Source organism: Rutilus rutilus, assembly GCF_951802725.1.
Source record: "Rutilus rutilus genome assembly, chromosome: 1".
In the NCBI taxonomy this organism is placed as follows: Eukaryota; Metazoa; Chordata; class Actinopteri; order Cypriniformes; family Leuciscidae; genus Rutilus; species Rutilus rutilus.
The window spans coordinates 19,105,699-19,125,554 of record NC_140209.1 but is presented as its reverse complement, the minus strand read 5'-3'; the positions used below and the strand labels follow the sequence as shown (position 1 = coordinate 19,125,554).

Genomic DNA, 19,856 nt, shown 5'->3' with positions numbered 1-19,856 from the left:
TGATTTCAGGGGGCCTTTAACATCTTTGAACAATAATTTAATTTGTGCTTAAATAAAATGTCAATGTCTGTAAATAAGAAAACTATAAATATATCTTGAATTTGTGCCATGTTTAATATTCTTTCATATGCTTTTATTTATTTTTGTGCCTTTGTTTCTTCTTTTCTTTCTTTTACATCTCTTGGCAAACACTTTTCAATAAGTAAATAAGGCTTCCTTTTAGTATTTTTCTTTTTGACTATTAAACTATAACTAGTTCATATATTGTTTTTATAATCCTTTTATTTACTTTTAACTATCTTATATCTTGGCTACATATTATTAGGCTACATAAAATATAGTAAAAACAAGCTATCTTGTGCAATTATAACAAAATTATCCCAATAATTATCACATTATCCCAATTATTATCCCAATAATTATCCCATACACTGAGTGAGCAAACATTTAGGTGAATTATATATGAATAAAAAGCCTTAATTGAATATGTCATTATGTAAAGCGATCTCTTCAGAAGAAAGTAATTATTTCCTAGATTTTAAATGGATGGACAAAAAAAATAAGAAAATAAAAATATCTATATGACAGTAGGCCTATAAATTCTTCCCTGTGGTATTGAAAATTGATACATTTATTTATTTATTTATTTATTGCTCAAGTCATACATAAATGTTTCATTCATTCATTCATTCATTCATTCATTCATTCATTCATTCATTCATGCATTTGTAACATGCATGAACGAAAAAAAAAAAAAGGAACAGGAAGAAGAAAATCTTATGGTACCTGTCATTTATTTGTGCACATCAAAAATTAAATAAAAAAAACCCAGCACATTTCAAGGTATAGTATCAAAGTAGTATCTCTACTATTGAGTAAAGTAGAGAAGGCCCTATAAACAAGGTTGTAAGTTTTGTTTGTTCAAAACTGTAACATTCGTTTGTTCGTTGTGTCAAGTTGTAGTTTGTTTGAAATAACAAACCAGTTCACCCGAAGGAAAACTCGATGAAGTGCTATTAGAGGACATCCTGTCATAGCTTTTTGGTACATAATGGCTACCGTAGATGCAACACACATTTGAAAATGCGAGGCGTGAGAGCACTATTCATTTGATTGCAAAATACAATTTCACCACTAGATGGGAGAAAATCCCACTTACTGTCCCTTTAACCCGTTCAGACCTGAATTATGTTTTAGGTTTCTGAAAAATATAAAAGTACATTTTCCCAGCTCATGAGGCTTCTATAAATGAGACCAAATAAAAAAATAAAAAAAAATGTTTTGCTTTAATAGTAATTTTTTTTGTCCATTTCAATGGACGTTACGTCAAAACAGGTGTACTTCACAAAAATGTACCAACATAAAATTAAATAATAAACATAAAAATTGTTAGTATATACTTAAAGCTTTTTCTCAAGGTCAAAAACTTTTCAACAGTATACCATTTCAACTTTAATTTTGAGGTTTTTGTTTTACAGATTGCACACTGTTTGTAATAAACTAAATATCTTAGAATCAATCAATATGGTCATGTTAGAGTCATTTTCTTTGTGAATCTTTCTTTTTTAGATCAAAATCTTGAACATTACAACATTTCAACTTTAATTGTAAGGTTTTTGCTTTATAGATCGCACATTTGTTTATTCATAACAAAATAAACCTAGGAATCAATCAACGAATTCACGTTAGAGTAATTTCCTGTGTGCATCCTTGAAACAATTTCTCTGTTAGCGATTTTCTTGTATTTCTACAGTACATTACTGGCAGCACGGTTGCCATGCATGATGCATGTATTTCGATTTCCAGTAACTGTACTGTTATTCACATACAGTACACAAGATCAGTACTGTAAACTACCAAATAGTACTTTACTGTATTTGTACTGTATTTTGTAATTTGATCTGCTTTTGCTGTAATTAATTATACGGTGTTGTAATATCTATATTGAGAAATTACTGATAAATGTTATTATAATTTTCAAAATAATTACTAATAATGATAATATTATATCACAATAATATAATATGTAGTTATTAGGAAATATAGGCTATAGTAGGAAAAAATATGGAAATCAATGGCTATACTGTCAACTGTCTAGTTACCGACATTCTTCAAAATATCTTCTTTTGTGTTCAGCCAAATAAAGAAACTCATACAGATTTGGAACAACATGAGGATGAGTAAGTGATGATAAATATAATTTTTGGGTGTACTATACCCATAAAGGGATAGTTCACCCAAAAATTTAAATTGGCCCATGATTTACTCACCCTCAAGCCATCCTAGGTGTATATGACATCGTTCTTCTTTCAGACGAATACAATTGTAGTTATATTAAAAAATGTCCTGGCTTCCAAGCTTTATAATGGCAGGGAATGGTTGTTTCTGTTTTGAAAGTCCATAAAAGTGCATCCATCCATGATAAAAGTGCTCCATGGCTCTTGGGGGTTAATAAAGGCCTATTGAAGCGAAGCGATGCGTTCGTGTAAGAAAAAATAATTCATTTTCAAGTTACGCTTTCGATTTATGTCAAATCCGTATGTTTAGTTTGGCCGGAAGCTAGTCATTTTACTTTATAAAGTTTTAAATACGGATATTTTTCTTACATCTCCATCTTCCTCATCATCACTCCACATAAAGTCACCATCTGAGATACTTCCATCAGCTATATGTTCAAGCACTTCAAGAACTATATATTCTGCATATGAAAAAGTAAAAAAAAAAATGTATCGGTACTGTGATATAGATTTTTATATAAGAAATTTCAATCAGCATTACTGGACTTCAATTACTGGAATGTGATTTCAGTAACAGGCTTTTGAACCCACTGTCCATTCTAATGGACAGACACATTTGAAAAAATCCTGATTTAAAATGTGAAATTCTACAATCGATTTTTAACTTTAATTAATAAGTTCAATCTTTCTATTTTACATACAAACTATGAAATACTGACAAACATATCAAAAAAAGTAAATAAAACCACAGAAAATGTTGCTTGCTTCTGTGTTTGGAGTGAAGTGCTGACATGCTTCTCTTCAAAGTAGTGTTTTTTTTTATAATTACTACATGCAAAGCTTTACTACCATTTGATTGGATGACAAGCGTCCAATCTAATGGACTGCAGGCTTTAAACTAGGTGAAATGCTCCAGAAGTAAAAAAAAGGGGGGTTGACATGTGATGTCCATTGTAATGGACGCAGGGTCTGAATGGGTTAAATTAACCACTAAAACTAAACTGCCAATAATGTAATCCACTAGAAAACCACAGATGGCTGTCATTCACTGTATTGCATTAATAGAAATCCAGTTAATATAGAGATTTGTAATACAACGTATTTTTCCAAAATTAAGTTTTAATTGTATTTTTTTGCCATCACAGCTGGCGTGGAAACATTTGTGAAGCAGCCATGGCCACTTACAACTTACCATTATGGTGATCAGTGTTTGTAACAATAGTAACAATTACTCTTCAGTTTATTTATATCTGAAACCTTTTTCTAGATATCAGGAATACCTAATTAAACATGCTGAAATACATTTACAGATATCAGCTTTTCAACTTGTGAAAGTGAAAATAGTTATTGCTATATTTATACTTTTTCACATTTGAATTATGAGCATTTTAAATTCACATTCCATTCTATTTAAGTTTAACACTTTGACATGTATGACGAATTTCGTTTTTGTTTCTTTTTCTCTGTGTGAGAATCAAACAGCTGCTGAAGTGAGCTGACTTTCTTGAACACCTTCAAGACGCTTTCTTAGAGGCTTTATCAATCTGTTTATGTTACTGTAATACATCTGTAATACAGCATTAGATAATCATTAGCTCATGCAGGTCATCGGTCAGTGTCTGATCATGTTTATTGAGTGTTGTGCACCAATCAGGCTCCGTCTCTCACAGGTAACAGACAGAACAGGTAAACTAACTGTAGGAGGAGCATTTGAAGTGTAAGTACAGCTTAACACTGCTGCTACTGTCCTCGACGTTTTTCTTTTGACTAAATCCTCTACGTGTTTCATTTAAAGAGTGTGCTTTATTAACGTTTTGTGCTGTTTTTGTTTTCTAAGAAGCATTACTCTTGTGATCTGTCTGGAGTCGCATTCACTAAAGATCGATCTTCAACCTTCAAATAAAAAGTTGGACCTTTGCACCTTCAGGTAAGAAATCTCTCCACATGGACTCAAGGACTGTGTTTGTTGCTGCAATACTGCCCCAACTGCTCTGATATAGCTCTGTACCATTGCTGTCGACTAATAAAACGACGAGTAAAACACACAAATAACATGAAGTTAGGTCTACATCTGTTTCAATAAATGAAGCTATATCTTTCATGAAAAATTAAATCCAAACTCGAAAGATATAAAAAAATAGTAATACATTTATTAATTGTATATATAAAATTATAAAACATAACGTCATTTAAAATGCATGAAGAGTCCTGCACATGGAAGCTATCATTTGATGCAACAGATATCATTTTTATTTGCATTGCGATAGCAGGTCTGGAATCGATGGGCACCAGCCAACTGATGGTCAAATAGCCACAGCTAAAAAAAAATCAAATAATGTTCATTGTCTGTTTTATTTAGGCCTACACATTTTATGCATTTCAAATGAATTAACTCCACGGTTCTGTCGTATGTATTTGTGTTACATGTAGCCGTTGGTACTGTCAGTAAAATTGACCCAGCAGCTGAGTTAAATTAAACCAAAGCAGCATAGAAAAAATATATATAACTGAGCATTTTTTGAGGTTGCCTGTTTTGTTCATTTCTTACTCTTGGCTTGCATGAGAAGAATGATAATTTGCCCTGACCTGGTTCTGATCTTATTCTATACATTTAATTCAGAGATGTCAGAGATCTGCTCCAGTTCAGATGATCCAGTGGTCCGGATTCTCCTGATGGGCAGATATGGTTCTGGGGCAAGCTCATCTGGAAACACTATACTGGGAGAAAAGAAGTTTAAAGTAAAGAAGCATGAGTCTGAAGTTTGTGAGGGTGAAACACAGATCGGAGAGAAGCAGGTGCAGGTGTTTATTTCTCCAGATCCACTGGATCCAGATCTGTCTGAAGAGAAGCTGGAGGAACTGAAAGAAGAGTTGATCAAACTATGTTCAGAAGATCTCAGTGCAGTTCTGCTCACTGTTCCTCTAGAGCAACCTGTGCAAAATGAGGAAGAGATGCTGGATTTCATTAATGGTTTATTTGGTCCTGAAGTTCAGAAGTGCATGATGGTCCTTTTCACACGTGGAGACGAACTGGAGGATCTGGATGAACCACAGACCATTGAGGAATATCTTCGAAGCAAAGATCATGCAGATCTCCAGCAACTGGTGAATAAATGTGGAGGAAGGTTTCACTGTTTCAATAACAAGAGTAAATCAGAGAGTCAGATACAAGAACTACTGCAGAAGATTGAACGAATGATGATGAAGAACAAAGGGAAATTTACCATGGAACAATTGAAAAGGAGAGACAGCAAAAGAGGTTTTCCTGTCAACTGTAAGTCATGCATATACAGTTAAGCCCAATATTATTAAAACCCTTGGTAAATATGATCAAATAAGGCTGTGAAAATAAATCTGAATTGTTAATCCTTTTAATCTTTTATTTTTAAAAAATCTAAAATTCTAACCTTTCATTGGAGAATATACTTTTACTCTAAGTAGCAAGAAAAAGTGTGTGAACCCTTTGGAATGAACTGATTTTCTGCAATAGTTTGCCATAAAATGTGATCGGATCTAAGACACAACAATAGACACAATGTGTTTAAACTGATAACAATTAACAACAATTACAATTTCTCGTATCTTTATTGAACAGACCCATTAAACATTTAGGCTATATTTACACATGGCCGGCTATTTTCATAAATGGACATTTCACCCTCTACGTTTTCTAAAATAAAATCGTGCACACCTGTCAGTTTTCAGAAAGGTTTTCTATATACACGAACCCGTGTATATATGCCGTCGAGAGCATGCCAAACCTGTAGGTGGCAGTGTAATGAGAAGCTCAAGCCCACGGTAGCCAATCAGAATCCTGAAAAAAGCAACGAATCACTTCCTCTTTCTCTTTTGAACAAGGTCGCACTTTTGACACAGGTGCAAGTTTTGTCGCATACTGTGACGTCGGCTGCCTAAAACTCTCAGTTTACATGCAAACATGCAAACAAAGTTTTCCAAAATCTCCACTCTGACCGAGTTTTTAGAAAAAAAAAAAAAATTCAGAGGAGAATTCTCCATTTGCGTGTAAACGAAGGGCACAAACGAAGGGAAATGTCTCCGTTTTCCAAAATAACCATGTTATACAGTATATACCAAGAACCATGGCCTCACAGTGCTGTAGGAAAAAGTAAGTGAACCCATAGACTAATTACTTCAACGAAAGCTAATTGGAGACAGTAGCTTGCACACTTGGAGTCCAATTAATAAAATGAGTTTGAATGTGTGGTTTAGAGTTGCTTTGATTGATAAAAGACACTCAAACATTTTACGATTGATGTTCATAAGCATCAACTGATGTGAACCATGCCTCACAAAAAGGAGTTCTGTGAAGACATATGTTCAAGAGTAGTTGATCTCCATAAGGCTGGAAAGGGATGCATGGCAATCTCAAAGCGTTTAGGGATCCATCAGTCGACAGTTAGACAAATTGTCTATAAATGGAGACAGTTTAGTACTGTGGCTACTCTTCCTAGAAGTGGGCGCCCAGCCAAGATGACTATCTACAGGAACAGACCATCTACGGGACAAGCTGGATTCCACCATATCTTTATGTACACAATATTAATCTTTTACATTTAAATCCTTTTATTTTTTTATATTTGGCATGTTTGTGTGCTGCTGGGCGTCCCTGTGTATGTAATAAGCAGTGTGTGTGTAATATGCAGAGTGTATGTGTGTTGTAGACCTATAGTTGCACATTACTAACACGCTCTTTAAATAAAAAATAAAAATACTGCGCCATTGACTTTAGACCAGGTTTCACTTGGTCAATGGCTCAGTCTATTTCAGTTGCCTCAAAATAGCAACGTGCCAACAATGCGCCTGAACACACCTCGTTTTCAGACCAGCACGCCCATGGGCACAAATGCACTTTCTATTTATACAACACATATTATGTTATTTTATAGGATAAAATATATATAAAATGTATTTTTTTATATATATATATATAAAAAAACATTTTTCAGGATGTGAAAATGATATCCGTCAGGCTGAAACTTGCAAAAAACACTTGTCACACCTGGTGCTGCATTGGGTGTATGATAGGGCTCAATGGCTAGAAGACATCATTGGTACTAGCAAAACATCACTGTTCATGAGTTTACCATATGTACATTTTTAAACAGGCAGGGTATCCATTGACAAACCCGCTGCTCTCCCCAAAAAACATTGCTGTGTGCCTGAAGTTTGTCAAAAAGCACCTTGGCAAACTGCATTGCTACTGGGAAAATGTTTTATGTACTGATGAAACTAAAGTTGAATTGTTCGGGAAGAATATTAGCATGTACGCCACAAAAAGAGCACAGCTTGCCAACATCAAAACATCATCCCAGTTGTGAAGTATGGTGGAGGGAACATCATGATTTGGGCTTGCTTCTCTGCCTCAGGGCCTGGACCACTTGCCATCATTGAGGGGGAAATGAATTCCCAAGTTTATCAAAATATCCTACAGGATAATGTCAAGGTGGCTGTCCGTCAGCTGAAGCTTTGTAGAAGTTTGGTGATGCTGCAGGACAATGACCCTTAACAACTAAGTAAATCCACCACAGACTGGCTTCAGAAACAGAAAATGCAGAACATTTTGTGAAGAGGAATGGTCAAAGACTCCACGTGAACATTGTGCAGGTCTGATCCAGAGCTACCAAAAGCGCTTCCTTGAAGTCATTGCTGTCAAATGAGGTTCAAACAGCTATTAACTCCAAGGGTTCACTTACATTTTCCTCCAGCACTGTGATTGTTAAATTGGTCTGTTCAAAAAGGTACAAAAAAATGTAATTGTCTGTGTGTTATCAGTTTGTCTATTGTTGTGACTTAGATGAGGATCAGATCACATTTTATCCCAAATTCCTGCAGAAAACCAGTTCATTCCAAGGGGTTCACATACTTTTTTTTGCTACTGTATATATATATATATTTGCCATTGTTAATGATTCTAATAATAAATATATATAGTGATTTGTTCAATAAGTGTCCATCTGTAGTTTGCTGCACTGGTCATATGGACATAATCCCTGAAGTGTTTTTTTTACTGATTTGTTTGATCTATAGTTTCAGGAAAGTCTGCAGCTGAAGATCCAGATGGGATTGATGTGTTTTCTGAAAGGAAAGACCAGATCAGGCTGGTTCTGCTGGGAAAAACTGGATGTGGGAAAAGTGCCACTGGAAACACCATCATCGGCAGAAACGTGTTCAAGTCTACAGCCGGTTCAATCTCTCAGACAAAACAGAGTAATTTAGAAACCACAGTGAGGTTTGGCAAAAAGATCTCAGTGATCGACACACCAGGACTTTATGATACTGAACTCAGTAAAGAGCAGATTAAAACTGAAATAGTTAAATGTGTAACATACGCTTCTCCAGGACCACATGCTTTTCTTATCGTCATTAGAGTGGGTCGATTCACTGAGGAGGAGAAAAACACAGTGCAACATCTCAAAGAAGTGTTTGGAGAACATATACTAAAATACACCATGATCCTCTTTACTTACAAAGATCAATTGGAGAAGCAAAAGAAAACCATAGAGCAGTATCTAGAGGAAGGTGATCCAGATCTCAAAAAACTTGTTGACAGTTGTGGAAATCGATTCTTCTGTCTGGACAACGAGTCTGCCAGTTCCCCACAGATCAAAGATCTGATCTGTAAAATAGAGAAGATAACGGAAGAAAATGAAGGGGCGCACTTTACAAGTGACATGTTTGATGAAACTGAGAAATGCATTCAGAAGATTCAGAAACAGAAACTAGATGAGAAAGTGAAGCAGCACAAACAGCAGCACAAACGGCTCTCTAAAACAGAATGGAAGAAACTATACTGGGATTTAGTTGACCAGTCACGACAAGAAGCTGAGCAATCTTTTTATGAAAGAAATCTGCGACTCTTGGAGAAGACCCTGACCAGTGAAGAGGGAGCGAGTGCCACAAAGGAATCAGAGCACAAAGCAACCGGTGGTTTTGGGGCAGTTATACTTGCATTCGCAGAGAGGATGTGTGTGATTCAGTGAAATGCCACAGGGATCAGACACACAATATGCTAGAGCGTCAATTTTAAAAATGTTAGCTTAATCATTATGTATCATATCATGTAAGTGTATAATCATTCACTTGGTTTGACCATAGCAGCCATCTTTGTATCATTTTTTTTTTCACCTTTATTTTTATAGCGCTTTATACAATCAAAGCAACTTCATAATATTTAAAGTGAAAATCATGTAAGGATGCAAACTTTATTAAATATGAGACGAATTCAGATTTTGCTGAAACAAAGCTCAATTCAAATATTTCAAGCTCAATTCACTTGAAAGTTCAAGAAACACAAACTCTATCAGGTGACAGAAATGGAGAACAAAAATCCCCGGTAGAAACCAGTTCTAATCATGGTGAACCACAAACTTTGTTTATACTCTATTTACACAAACCTCAATATCTCAGCTCAAGATGGTTGTAGCTCCTTGAAACAAAAACTGATCTTTGGAGCACATGATCTTTCAAGCAATGATCTTTCACACAATCAACTTTGCAATATGTGGACTACTTGTGATGGAATGACCTTTGAGAGAACTCTAGATTAATACTGATTTACTTTAAGTGTGCTTGAACATGTAAAACAGCTTCAATCTGAGCTGAATTTGAACTGAGATTGGACCGCAGGCTTTTTCTTAATCATCATTAAAGTGGGTTGATTCACTGAGGAGAAAAATACAGCTTAAAGAAGTGTTTGGAGACCATGATCCTCTTGACATTCAAAGATCAGCTAAAGGAGGAATATAAAACCGTTTCTACAGAATGGTGATCAAGATCTTCAATCATTCATATAAAAATATATATATATATTCTGTCTGGATAAGTTTTCCAGTTTCTCAGTTCAAATATCTGCCTAGTAAAATAGAGATGATGTTGGAAGGGATGCACTTTAATGATGTGTCGAAGCAGAGAAATGCATTCAGGAGATTCAGAAAAACGAACTGGATGAGGAAGAAGTTAGGCTTAGTAGAAGAGTCTCTATGTGAAGAAGAGCATCTGATCATGACTGATGAAATCCTAATAGATCTAGTCAGAGTTAAAAGACGTAGCAGATGGCTAAAGAGTCTAAACTAAAGCACTGATGCTTTCTTCTTCAGCTATATTGTTCAGGAAAAGTTTAAAGAATTTTCTTTTTTATTGGCATTGATTGCTTATAGAAATGTTTTCAATCTATTCATATGTAATGCAACAAAAACATGGAGAACAACAATGCACTGAGACAGTGCAAATGACAATTCATAAGTGTTGAAATAACAAATCATAAATGCTGAAATCACTGTATATCTGAAGATTTTAAACTGTAGATTAAAAAATAGATGAATTAATAGAGAATTCAAATTCGCCTTGATATTTTGACAGCGCTGCTCTGCTGGCGACTCAGACTTGTGTACATTGACCAGTTTTTGTTGTTTATGTGGTATTTTAAGTGCTGTTTTTTTGTTTTAGTTTGTGGGTTTTTTTTTTCGTATTAAAGGCTGGCACAAAATAGAGCAAGTGCCAACAACTTGCAGGATTTGTTATGAATATTCTGTCTGGATATGTTTTCTAGTTTCTCAGTTCAAATATCTGCTTAGTAAAATAGAGATGTGTTATGAATATCATGAGTTCTGCTTGATGGTGTTTGGAGACCTGGTCATCCATCTTTTATTAATATGATATTCAAATATAAGTCTAGCTTGTTGTGATGTTCAACAGATGTCTTATAGCAGCTGCCAAGCAAACGCACAGAGTAACAAAACATCTTTCAACACACTCAAATGTATTCAGTATTGTTTTAACCAAGTAAAACAGTGCTACGTTACCCCACAATTTTAGGCAAGGCAAGTTTATTTATATTGCACATTTCATTCTCAATGGTTTACACAGACAAGTATTTAAAATAATCATAAAAATAAGAAAATGGACAATTACAATGAGATGTTGATAAAATGAGTTTAATCAATCATTACATGAGGTAAATACAAAAATGAAGTAAATACAAAAATGAAGTAAATACAAAAATGAAGTAAATACAAAAATGTATTTTGTAAAAGGGGTGTGATGGTTATATAACCGTGAGACCGACGGTTATAGTTGTCCGTTTATAAATGTCTGTTTTGTCGAGTATCCTCACAAGAACAGTCTTAAATGATTTAAATATAATCTTAAATGAAAGTAAAGAGTAGTGAGAGATTGGGATGCGTGAGATCGTCAGCAGCGGCTGGTCCTAAAGTGGCAGAAGCTAATTCTCTCTGTCAGTAAAGTTAACCAAAGGACAAAGAAAACAGAGAAAATTACTAACTGCTCTTGACTAAAGAATGCTTGTAGCTTTAATAAGGATTTATCTGTATTTAGTTTATAATTTATGCAGTGCGGAATGTTTTGATAACCTTATTCAATTTCTGTATATTTATACCTGTTAGACAGGAAAGGCACAGGTAAATATGACATTTATAATGGTTTTATGCAAGGTTTGGTTTAAGTTCACTTAAATTAAAAGTTATATTTTTTTAAGCCTAATAAATATTTAAAATTTGGGGGATAATCATTTAAATTTTGTCTTAGAAGCCTATAATAAGTAATAGTTTAGCATTCAAATAAATCACGAATATGGAAAAAAAATGTATTCGAATGAGAGAGTTAAGTGAGCCCAACGCCGCTTTCGCTTTAAATTATTTTGTTTTGGCTTGTTTCTAGATTTTTTTTCATTCTTGTTCTGTTCTGATTATCATTAAATTTAAAGGATTTGAATTTTTTAAGCATACAGCAAACGATAGTAGGCTATTAATTGATTAAAATGGTTACAATGGTTAATGGTTAACCGGTTAATTAGCATCCCTGTAGCTTTAGCTAGATCAAAAGAGTGCAGAATCAACTTTGCATTGCGATCACGTCACGGATAAGCCACTGTACGTGCATCATCAGAGCTGAATTTTTGTGCCAGCTGTGCACAACAGAGCACTTTTAAATGAGAATAAAGTCTAATGCGCCTTTAGCCCCATTGTATTCTGTATGCTTGGCTTAAGAATAGGCCTATATAGGCCTATGGGTTGCGTCAATTAACAAAAAAATAAAATAAAAGGGGTCGCTCTTGAAAAAGTTTGAAAACCACTGAACTAGATGTTCAAAAACAAAGAAAAGACAAAGAACGAAAAAAATACTAATATCAGATTCATGTCTCTCTTAAAAGTGTTATGGCCTTCTTCTCCAGTGTGAATTTTCTGGTGGTCTTTCAGTTCATCTTCTGTAGTAAAGGACTTCAGCACTGGCTTCTGTTTTTCCTTTCTTGTTCACGTCCATCAGGTCTAAAAGAAACATTACATCAAGTGAGTTTCAATGGACTATTTTATGCAAACAACTTGCTAATCATGTCTTATGTAATTAAAGTAGTGATGGGCGATCTCAAAACACTTCTTCACAAAGCTAAGACACCTTTATGAATCTTTTGTTTCAAATCAGTGGTTCAGAGCGTGTATCAACCTGTGAAAGTCACGTGATTTCAGTAAATGAGGCTTCGTTGCCTCATAACCGTTTCAAAATGTCAATGATCTCTGTGAACCCATCATGCGGTGAACCATTGAACAAATGTCTATGGGTTTTGCCTGATCTCTGATCAGTTTTAAACATTTGTAGACATTTTAATGAGACATTTGTATAATTAAAAGGAATAAAAGTAGTGTTTTTATGCATGTTTGGCTTGAGCTTTTGTAGCATTTACACCAGGGGTGTCAAACTCATTTTCACTGAGGGCCACTTCACTGTAAGACTGTAAAATGTTACAACTCCTTAACATATTGTTAAAAAAATGGTCTCTTTATTTGATTATTACTTATTGAAGTTACAAATACTATATATGCATTTGCAGGGGCGTTTCTAGGTTTAAAAACATCAGGGGCTGAGCTCGAAACATCAGGGGAGGGTAAATTTGGATTTCTCTGCCCTACATTTGTGGTTTTTAAGGTGTTTGAATGCCAAAAAAATTGGATAACAATAGCTTTAAAAGCATGTCAGTGGGCAGTTGCATAAATTATTTGTCAAGCAGATAACAGATTATTAAACATGAGAATCAGTTTAAATGTCGCAATGAATGATCCACACTACAAAATGGAAATGCAGAATGTTTCTGCTTATTGTTGACAATACACAATCACATATTCCAAACAGGAATGGCCTTAAATGAGAAATATTTCAAGGATTATTTTGCATAGATGTTACATTTCAATCAAACAGCAGTGCAATCTTTATGTGTCCAGAGGCAAATGAGCAATTTATATTAGCATTAAATATTGGTTTCAGCTACTTGGTTTTCACGAGTTAATCAATGTTTTTGGCACTAATCAGCATAGATATCATATAAAGGCTAGATGTCTCGTGTGCGCTGCTGGCCAATGGAGGTTGACGTCCGCACACGGCGGCCATCTTACCACAGTGTGCTCGCTCACTCGTAACATGGTGCATGTACTTTTAAATAACCATAACTTGCTCAATTTTCTACCGATTTTCAAATGGTTTGGTTTGTTATAAACGTCAGAGATGTAGCTATGACACTGCATACATATGAATAATTATGACATACATGTTCACCCATTCGGAATTATAGCCACGTTAATAACGTTTGTAAGAAACCAAACCGTTTGTAAATCCGTCAAGATTTCAGCGAGATAAGAGGATTTGTGTGCGTGCTGATCACTCACCTTAATAGACCTTTCTCAGAACTTCCGTATTTGTGACCGGAAATACGCAATCGTCGTGGTAATCTACTTCCTCCGCAGTCAAAGCAACATAAACAAATGGCGCAAGCAACTAGCAAGAGCTATTGACACGCTAATGATGTGTCATTTTAATTAACAGTTCAGTAACAGTTAGCCTCGCTCTCTACTTACCTTGATATTTATGGACAAATTCCGTGTGGAAATTTTTTTACCCTTTATTTCGTTTTTTCTTTTTGGTGATGGAGTTTTCCTCTACGAGTCGTCACATCAGCAAATGTAATATTTGGCAAATCCGTTAATGAAGTTGTGTAGACTCTTTGATCCATTTTAAACTTGCCCGCGTTTATGTTTTTCTGGTGTGTTGACGCTTGACAGGAACTCCGCTTCCACAACGATTACGTATTTCCGGTTATTGTGAGAAAGGTCTATTCACAGCTTCACTGTGTTAAGATGGCCGCCAGTGATGCCGGAAGTGACTCCGCCTTAAAGGCAGGATAGGTAGGAATTGAATAAAAAACTTTTTTCAAAATTTGTTTCAACTTTCTTTATATATCAATACATAATTAAAATGTAAGTACTCTGAAAAAGAGAGTATACAAATCGAGTGACTGTAGACCTTTTAATCTGCAATAAACACAGCTACTTATTTCCATTCGGGACGAATGAAATGATTGGCCGGGTCGACTGTCACTCACCCTCGCTACCATGGCAACCACCCCTGCATGCGCGCACTTGAAGACGGGAAGAGGCACGGAGAGAGGCACGGATCGCAAGGAAGAATCACAATAATGGCAGAGAAAGAGCAGTCACAATTCCCAGTACCTGCATAAAAAGTCAGCGAAGGCAAACAAGGCAAAAAAGGGAACTAGTAAGGTAGAAAGGTAGGCTACTTGTCACCGGAGTGTAACGTTTGTCCTCTTCAGAGCCAACAGTGCTTTAATCGTGGAAGCGCTTACATGCAAAACATCGTATATGTTATGAATCTTACACAAAATTCACCTTCATCACAGTGTAACTGATGGTAATGGTAAAACGTGTATCAATGCAACCTGTTTTTAGCTTTGCCTTATGTTACTAGCTCGTTACCAAATCAAACTCAATATATTTTAAACTTAACCCGTATCGATATGCTAGCTTGATAGTGAGTACTAACAGCCATGTTAGTTGTTTATATTCATAAAGATAAAGTTAGGTATTTTATTATGTGATTCTGACATGATGTCACTACATGCACTGCGCTCCTCTCCTCCGCTTGGCACTGGCAAACGCGTCCTCCAGCTGCAGACGTCGGCATCGCGCGTTTATGTGTTTTGGGGAGTGGCTTTGGAAGGAGCCCAGAAGGGAGGGGGTGGGAGCAAATGGAATAAGTAGCTGTGTTTATTGCAGTCCTGAGAGGACTACAGATTTTTATACTCTCTTTTTCAGAGTACTTCCATTTTAATTATGTATTGATATATAAAGAAAGTTTAAACAAATTTGGATTTATTTATTTCTTTGGAAAATTACTGCCTACCCTACCTTTAAGACATCTAGCCTTTATATGATATCTATGCTAATCAGTTCAATTGTTCACTAATAAAGACAGTCACTTGTAGCCACCTACTGGCTTAATGATGCAATTCAAACGGTGAAAAGGTTGATACTGGTGCCTATATTAAAATAATATTAAATATCAATATATTATTCTTCATTCAGTTCTATACAGCAGAATCAGATTTAACAGATTTAGTTTTTGACCTTTTGTCAAAATAAAGTATAGTCCTACAAAGCTATTATTATCAGAGCATGTGAGCAGATAGCAGAGAACCAGGACCAGGGAACAAGAGTATAGCACCATTTTACCAGTGTTGCCCAGCACGGCTATACACACCATGTTACAGCACAGTAGTGCTATTGCAAACAGAAACGAGTCTAGAGAAATTTCATGTCGGCATGTTTTTTGCTTTTCCAGTGAGCGTGAGCAACTGAGCAGAGCGCACAACACACACACACACACACACACACAGAGGTTGCAGCAGAACATTGAGCAGACACACAGTGGAACACGCTTCGAAGTTGTGCATCTTCGGAAGCGGAGCCGCTCGCAAAGTCACAAAACATGCTGAGCCAGAGTGAAACCAGATCGCCGAACACGGAGGGGCGGGGTGACGCCCCAAAAACCTAAAACATTTTTGGCAGCCTAAATTTGGTGCATCCCTAATTTTAAGACAATCATATGCTCTCGCGGGCCTTATAAAATAAAGTGGCGGGCCTTTAGTTTGACATGTAATTTATACTGTTCTGACCAGCGTGTGGCGTTTCGAACACTTCGAAACAGTGATTCATTTTTTATGAAGCAATTGGTTCAACTAATTCGAACCCTTGAAAAGTTTAGTTTTTCCTATCACTACACTCAAATATTGGATTATTTTTTCTACCCAAACCCTTGGTCGAGCCTTTTGGGCAAATTTTTGGGGATTTTTTTTTGTGTGTTTGAGTAGTTTTTGTTTTACTTAGCTCCTGGGTCAGACGTAACAACCCAGAGTTTGGGTAGTTTTTGTGTAATCTACCCAAATAATATATTACAATAATAATTGGAAAAGTTTTGGGGGCAGACCTGACCTGTTGAAAAGAGGTGCTGGTCTTCTCTCTAGTAATTTGGCTCATAGTCTTAGAGCTCAAACATGACAATCTGGGGCTCAGGTCAGGAAGCAGACAGACTGGCTGAACCGACCATCTGCTAGCGGCCTCGCGTCACCAAGGTCAGATAATCCAATCACATAGAGCCTCTTTCACCTAGATATCATCATATAGAAAATGTGTCTATTCCCTAAATTAGGAAATACAAAAAACTCCCAAACCGAAGGGTAAAAATGTAATTGATTTTCAACTAATAAAAACAGATCGGTTTGCTGAATATTCGATCCCTTACTTCAAGAGAACTTATTGTTAATGATATTGTAGGATTGAGTGCGAACCAAACACAAATGAATCTTCCAGGTGATTTGTTCAAACGTAACTCCACACAGAACTCAACATTCCAGAACCCAAATCACCAATCCAGAGCCATAAAATCAGGCTCCAGCTAGTCTACGCTAACCAACGAAAACCCCAAACTAAGAACTTTTATGGCCAGCTAAAGGAAGAACTTGTCAATGTGAGATAGCTTGGAAAAGAATGATTGGTTCAGAGATGGCACAACTCAGTGCCCGATAAAGATAAAAGCAGAAGTTGCTGGACCCCACAACATTCCAGACCCCCTCCTCCTTAAGGACCTCTGAATGACCAAACCAGAGTTCTCTTCTCTTCAAACCAGAGAACTGAGATTTTACCTATAACTATACATAAAATCATTCAAGAACAATTTTCAATGGACTTATAATCAAACATCATGCAACTACATGATTCTATTTTGTGTCTACAATAAATGTGTAATATGCTTAGATCCCATACAATTCATGTAATTGTTATAACTATTAGATGCTTGAATAAAAGTGTGTCGTGCTTCCTGTCAGCATGATCGTATGTTCTTAATTCAAAAGATGGCTTGAATGAAATCTGTGTAAAATGTTTCGTATTCTTATAATAGTAATAATGTCTAAACTGTGGCCTCTTTCCTCTCTGCTAGAGCTTAGAGAGTAAGGAGAGCACAGATAAGCTTGATTTATGATAAGAAGTGAAGAGAACGCCACCTCCTAAATAAAGACAGTGTCTAATTGGTCAGAACTGATCCAGGAGGCCGGACAAACATGTGAGTTTAAAATCTTAGACCCGAACAAAGTTTAGTGCAGAACCAAAAATGCAGCGGGAGATGAAGATCTAAACCAGACTAGTAACCATGTAGAAGCGCAGACGAAAGAACCCAAATTAAGATCAGAAGAACATGTGTTAACAGCTTCATTCAAGTCATCTAACTACTCTCGTCTCAATTTTCTTTCTTTTCTAAGTTTTCCTTTCTTTTCCGTTGTGAGTCTCGGTTCTAAGTTAAGTTTTGCGGCAAAGTTTTGTTCCACGATTCGACAAAACCAGCTTCAGGCAAAGACTTTCAATTCATCCGCCAGCACACCACGTGATTGGCCGCCCCAGACCCAGGCACGAGGAGACCAGCCAACGAACGAACTCGGGAAACCCCTTTGACGCCGACCAAAGGAATTCCCAAAAAGGAACGCAAAACGAGCAAGTAACCTCCAGACTTAAGCTGAACTGGTGTATTGATATAAATGTAATAACCTGTCTAAGAAACGATAGAAGGGTTAAATTAATGATTGATGGTTCGTTCCAGGTCATGTCTTATAAGTGCATACAGAAACTTGGGATTTCATCAACTCACTCTTAAAACTTAATCTTTCCTCACTCTTTTTCTTTCTGCAACTCATATGAATGTGTGTGCGTGTGTTTGTGTTAGATATTAGTTTTGTGTGTTAGAATAATCAATAAAGTCTTATTTGTATTTTAAAGAGAAGTATTCCTCGTTATGTGCTTACGAATTTAATGTCTTAAACTTCTGATCTAAGTTACCTTGCTAACTATAGTGTTTCACTATAGTTCGGACATTTATATCCGTTGCAGAGTTGATAGTTACAGCCAGTTCAAATGAACCGCGAACGAGTCATTTGCTCGGTTGTAATAAGTGACTCTTTCGAATTCCCTATAAATTAATTAATAATTCCTTTGAGCTAAATTGACGAATCACTACAAATACAAATATCTTACAATATGATTATAGATTATGATCTAGATGTGCTGTGTTTGACAGAAACCTGGCTAAAACCAGACGATTACATTACTTTAAATGAGTCAAAATTAAATATACTTCATTAACCCAAGGCTGCAAAGCCGACTCCATGTTACAAATATGTTAGACCTATCACTTCTACCACTAAAGATTGCTTTATTAATAATATTCCTGATCAGTCTACTACAGTATCGCATCAGACAGTGAATTGTAGTCTCGCTGAGAAATTTTTTTATTCATTCATTGTTATAGGAGAGGAAGAATTTTCCAAACTCGTTAAATCATCTAAATCGACACCATGTAAGTTAGACCCTATACATGCTCCTCGCTATTAGTGTTATTTGATCTTAATGCTGCATTTAATACTATTGACCACAACATTCTTTTAAATATACTCAAAAATTAGGATGGGATTAGTGGAATTGAATTAGCTTGGTTTAAATCATACATTTCTGACCTTTATCAATTTGAAGCAGTAAATGAAGAGATGTCTTATCAATCACAAGTTCAATATGGTGTACCACAAGGCTCAGTACTAGGACTGTTGCTGTTCACTCTGTACATGCTACCCTTAGGAGAGGTCATTAGGAAGCATGGCATTAGTTTTTACTGTTATACTGATGATACTCAACTGTATATTTCTTCACGCCCTGACGAAACTTACCAATTCCCAAAATTAACGGAGTACATAGCTTATATAAAAAACTGGATTACTAGTAATTTCCTACTACTTAATTCTGAAAAAAATGAAAAAAAGATTCTAATTATTAGACAAAAAACTTTCTCACAAAATAACCTAGAATACTGTCTAACACTTGATGGCTGCTCTGTCAAGTCTTCGTGGTCGGTTAGGAACCTGGGTGTGCTCTGTGATACCAATCTTTCATTTGAAAGTCACGTGTCTAGTATAAGTAAAACTGCATTTTTCCTCTTAAAAAAATTGATCTAAATTACGCCATATGCTCTCATTGACAAATGCGAAACAATTAGTTCATGCGTTCATGACCTCAAGGCTAGATTATTGTAATGCTTTATTGGGTGGTTGCCCTGCACGCATAATAAACCAACCTCAGCTGGTCCAAAATGTAGCAGTTAGACTTATAACCAGAAACAGGAAGTATGACTAACCGATTAACCTGATTAATTGCTCAATTAGCCAGATTCTGTCAACACTGCATTTGCTCCCTATTAAAC

The 19,856-nt window shown here is 35.8% G+C and overlaps 4 protein-coding genes across 6 annotated transcripts in view; 2 read left to right on the top strand and 2 right to left on the bottom strand.

Moving 5' to 3' along the window:
- LOC311292296 (uncharacterized protein) overlaps positions 1 to 19,856 on the bottom strand; it is a 204,245-nt gene that overhangs the window by 31,886 nt on the left and 152,503 nt on the right. The gene's annotated exons all lie outside the window — the stretch shown is intronic.
- The window catches only part of LOC311292401 (uncharacterized protein), a 379,414-nt gene that overhangs the window by 245,561 nt on the left and 113,997 nt on the right, over positions 1 to 19,856 (top strand). The gene's annotated exons all lie outside the window — the stretch shown is intronic.
- Positions 3,901 to 10,054, top strand: LOC311301009 (GTPase IMAP family member 8-like). 3 transcript variants are annotated; one of them, XM_084425816.1, is made up of 4 exons: positions 3,901 to 3,954; positions 4,075 to 4,164; positions 4,858 to 5,511; positions 8,286 to 10,054. In XM_084425816.1, the coding sequence occupies exons 3-4, from the start codon at positions 4,860 to 4,862 to the stop codon at positions 9,236 to 9,238; spliced, it is 1,605 nt and encodes a 534-aa protein (XP_084281942.1). In that variant the 5' UTR covers positions 3,901 to 3,954; positions 4,075 to 4,164; positions 4,858 to 4,859; the 3' UTR covers positions 9,239 to 10,054. The 3 variants fall into 3 exon arrangements, with proteins under 3 accessions (XP_084281942.1, XP_084281943.1, XP_084281941.1); XM_084425817.1 differs by having other exon boundaries at positions 3,935 to 3,954; positions 4,078 to 4,164; XM_084425815.1 differs by lacking the exons at positions 3,901 to 3,954; positions 4,075 to 4,164 and having other exon boundaries at positions 4,803 to 5,511.
- Positions 12,507 to 19,856, bottom strand: part of LOC311291807 (uncharacterized protein) — a 102,293-nt gene continuing 94,943 nt past the window's right edge. Inside the window, exon 14 of the transcript XR_014627614.1 lies at positions 12,507 to 12,541. The gene's annotated coding sequence lies outside the window, so the exon portion shown is untranslated. The remainder of the gene's footprint in view (positions 12,542 to 19,856) is intronic.

Coding starts and splice junctions, on each gene's coding strand:
- LOC311301009 (XM_084425815.1), top strand. CDS start 4,806: ATGATAATTTGCCCTGACCTGGTTCTGATCTTATTCTATACATTTAAT. Junction 5,512..8,285: donor AAGAGGTTTTCCTGTCAACT/GTAAGTCATGCA, acceptor TTTGATCTATAG/TTTCAGGAAAGTCTGCAGCT.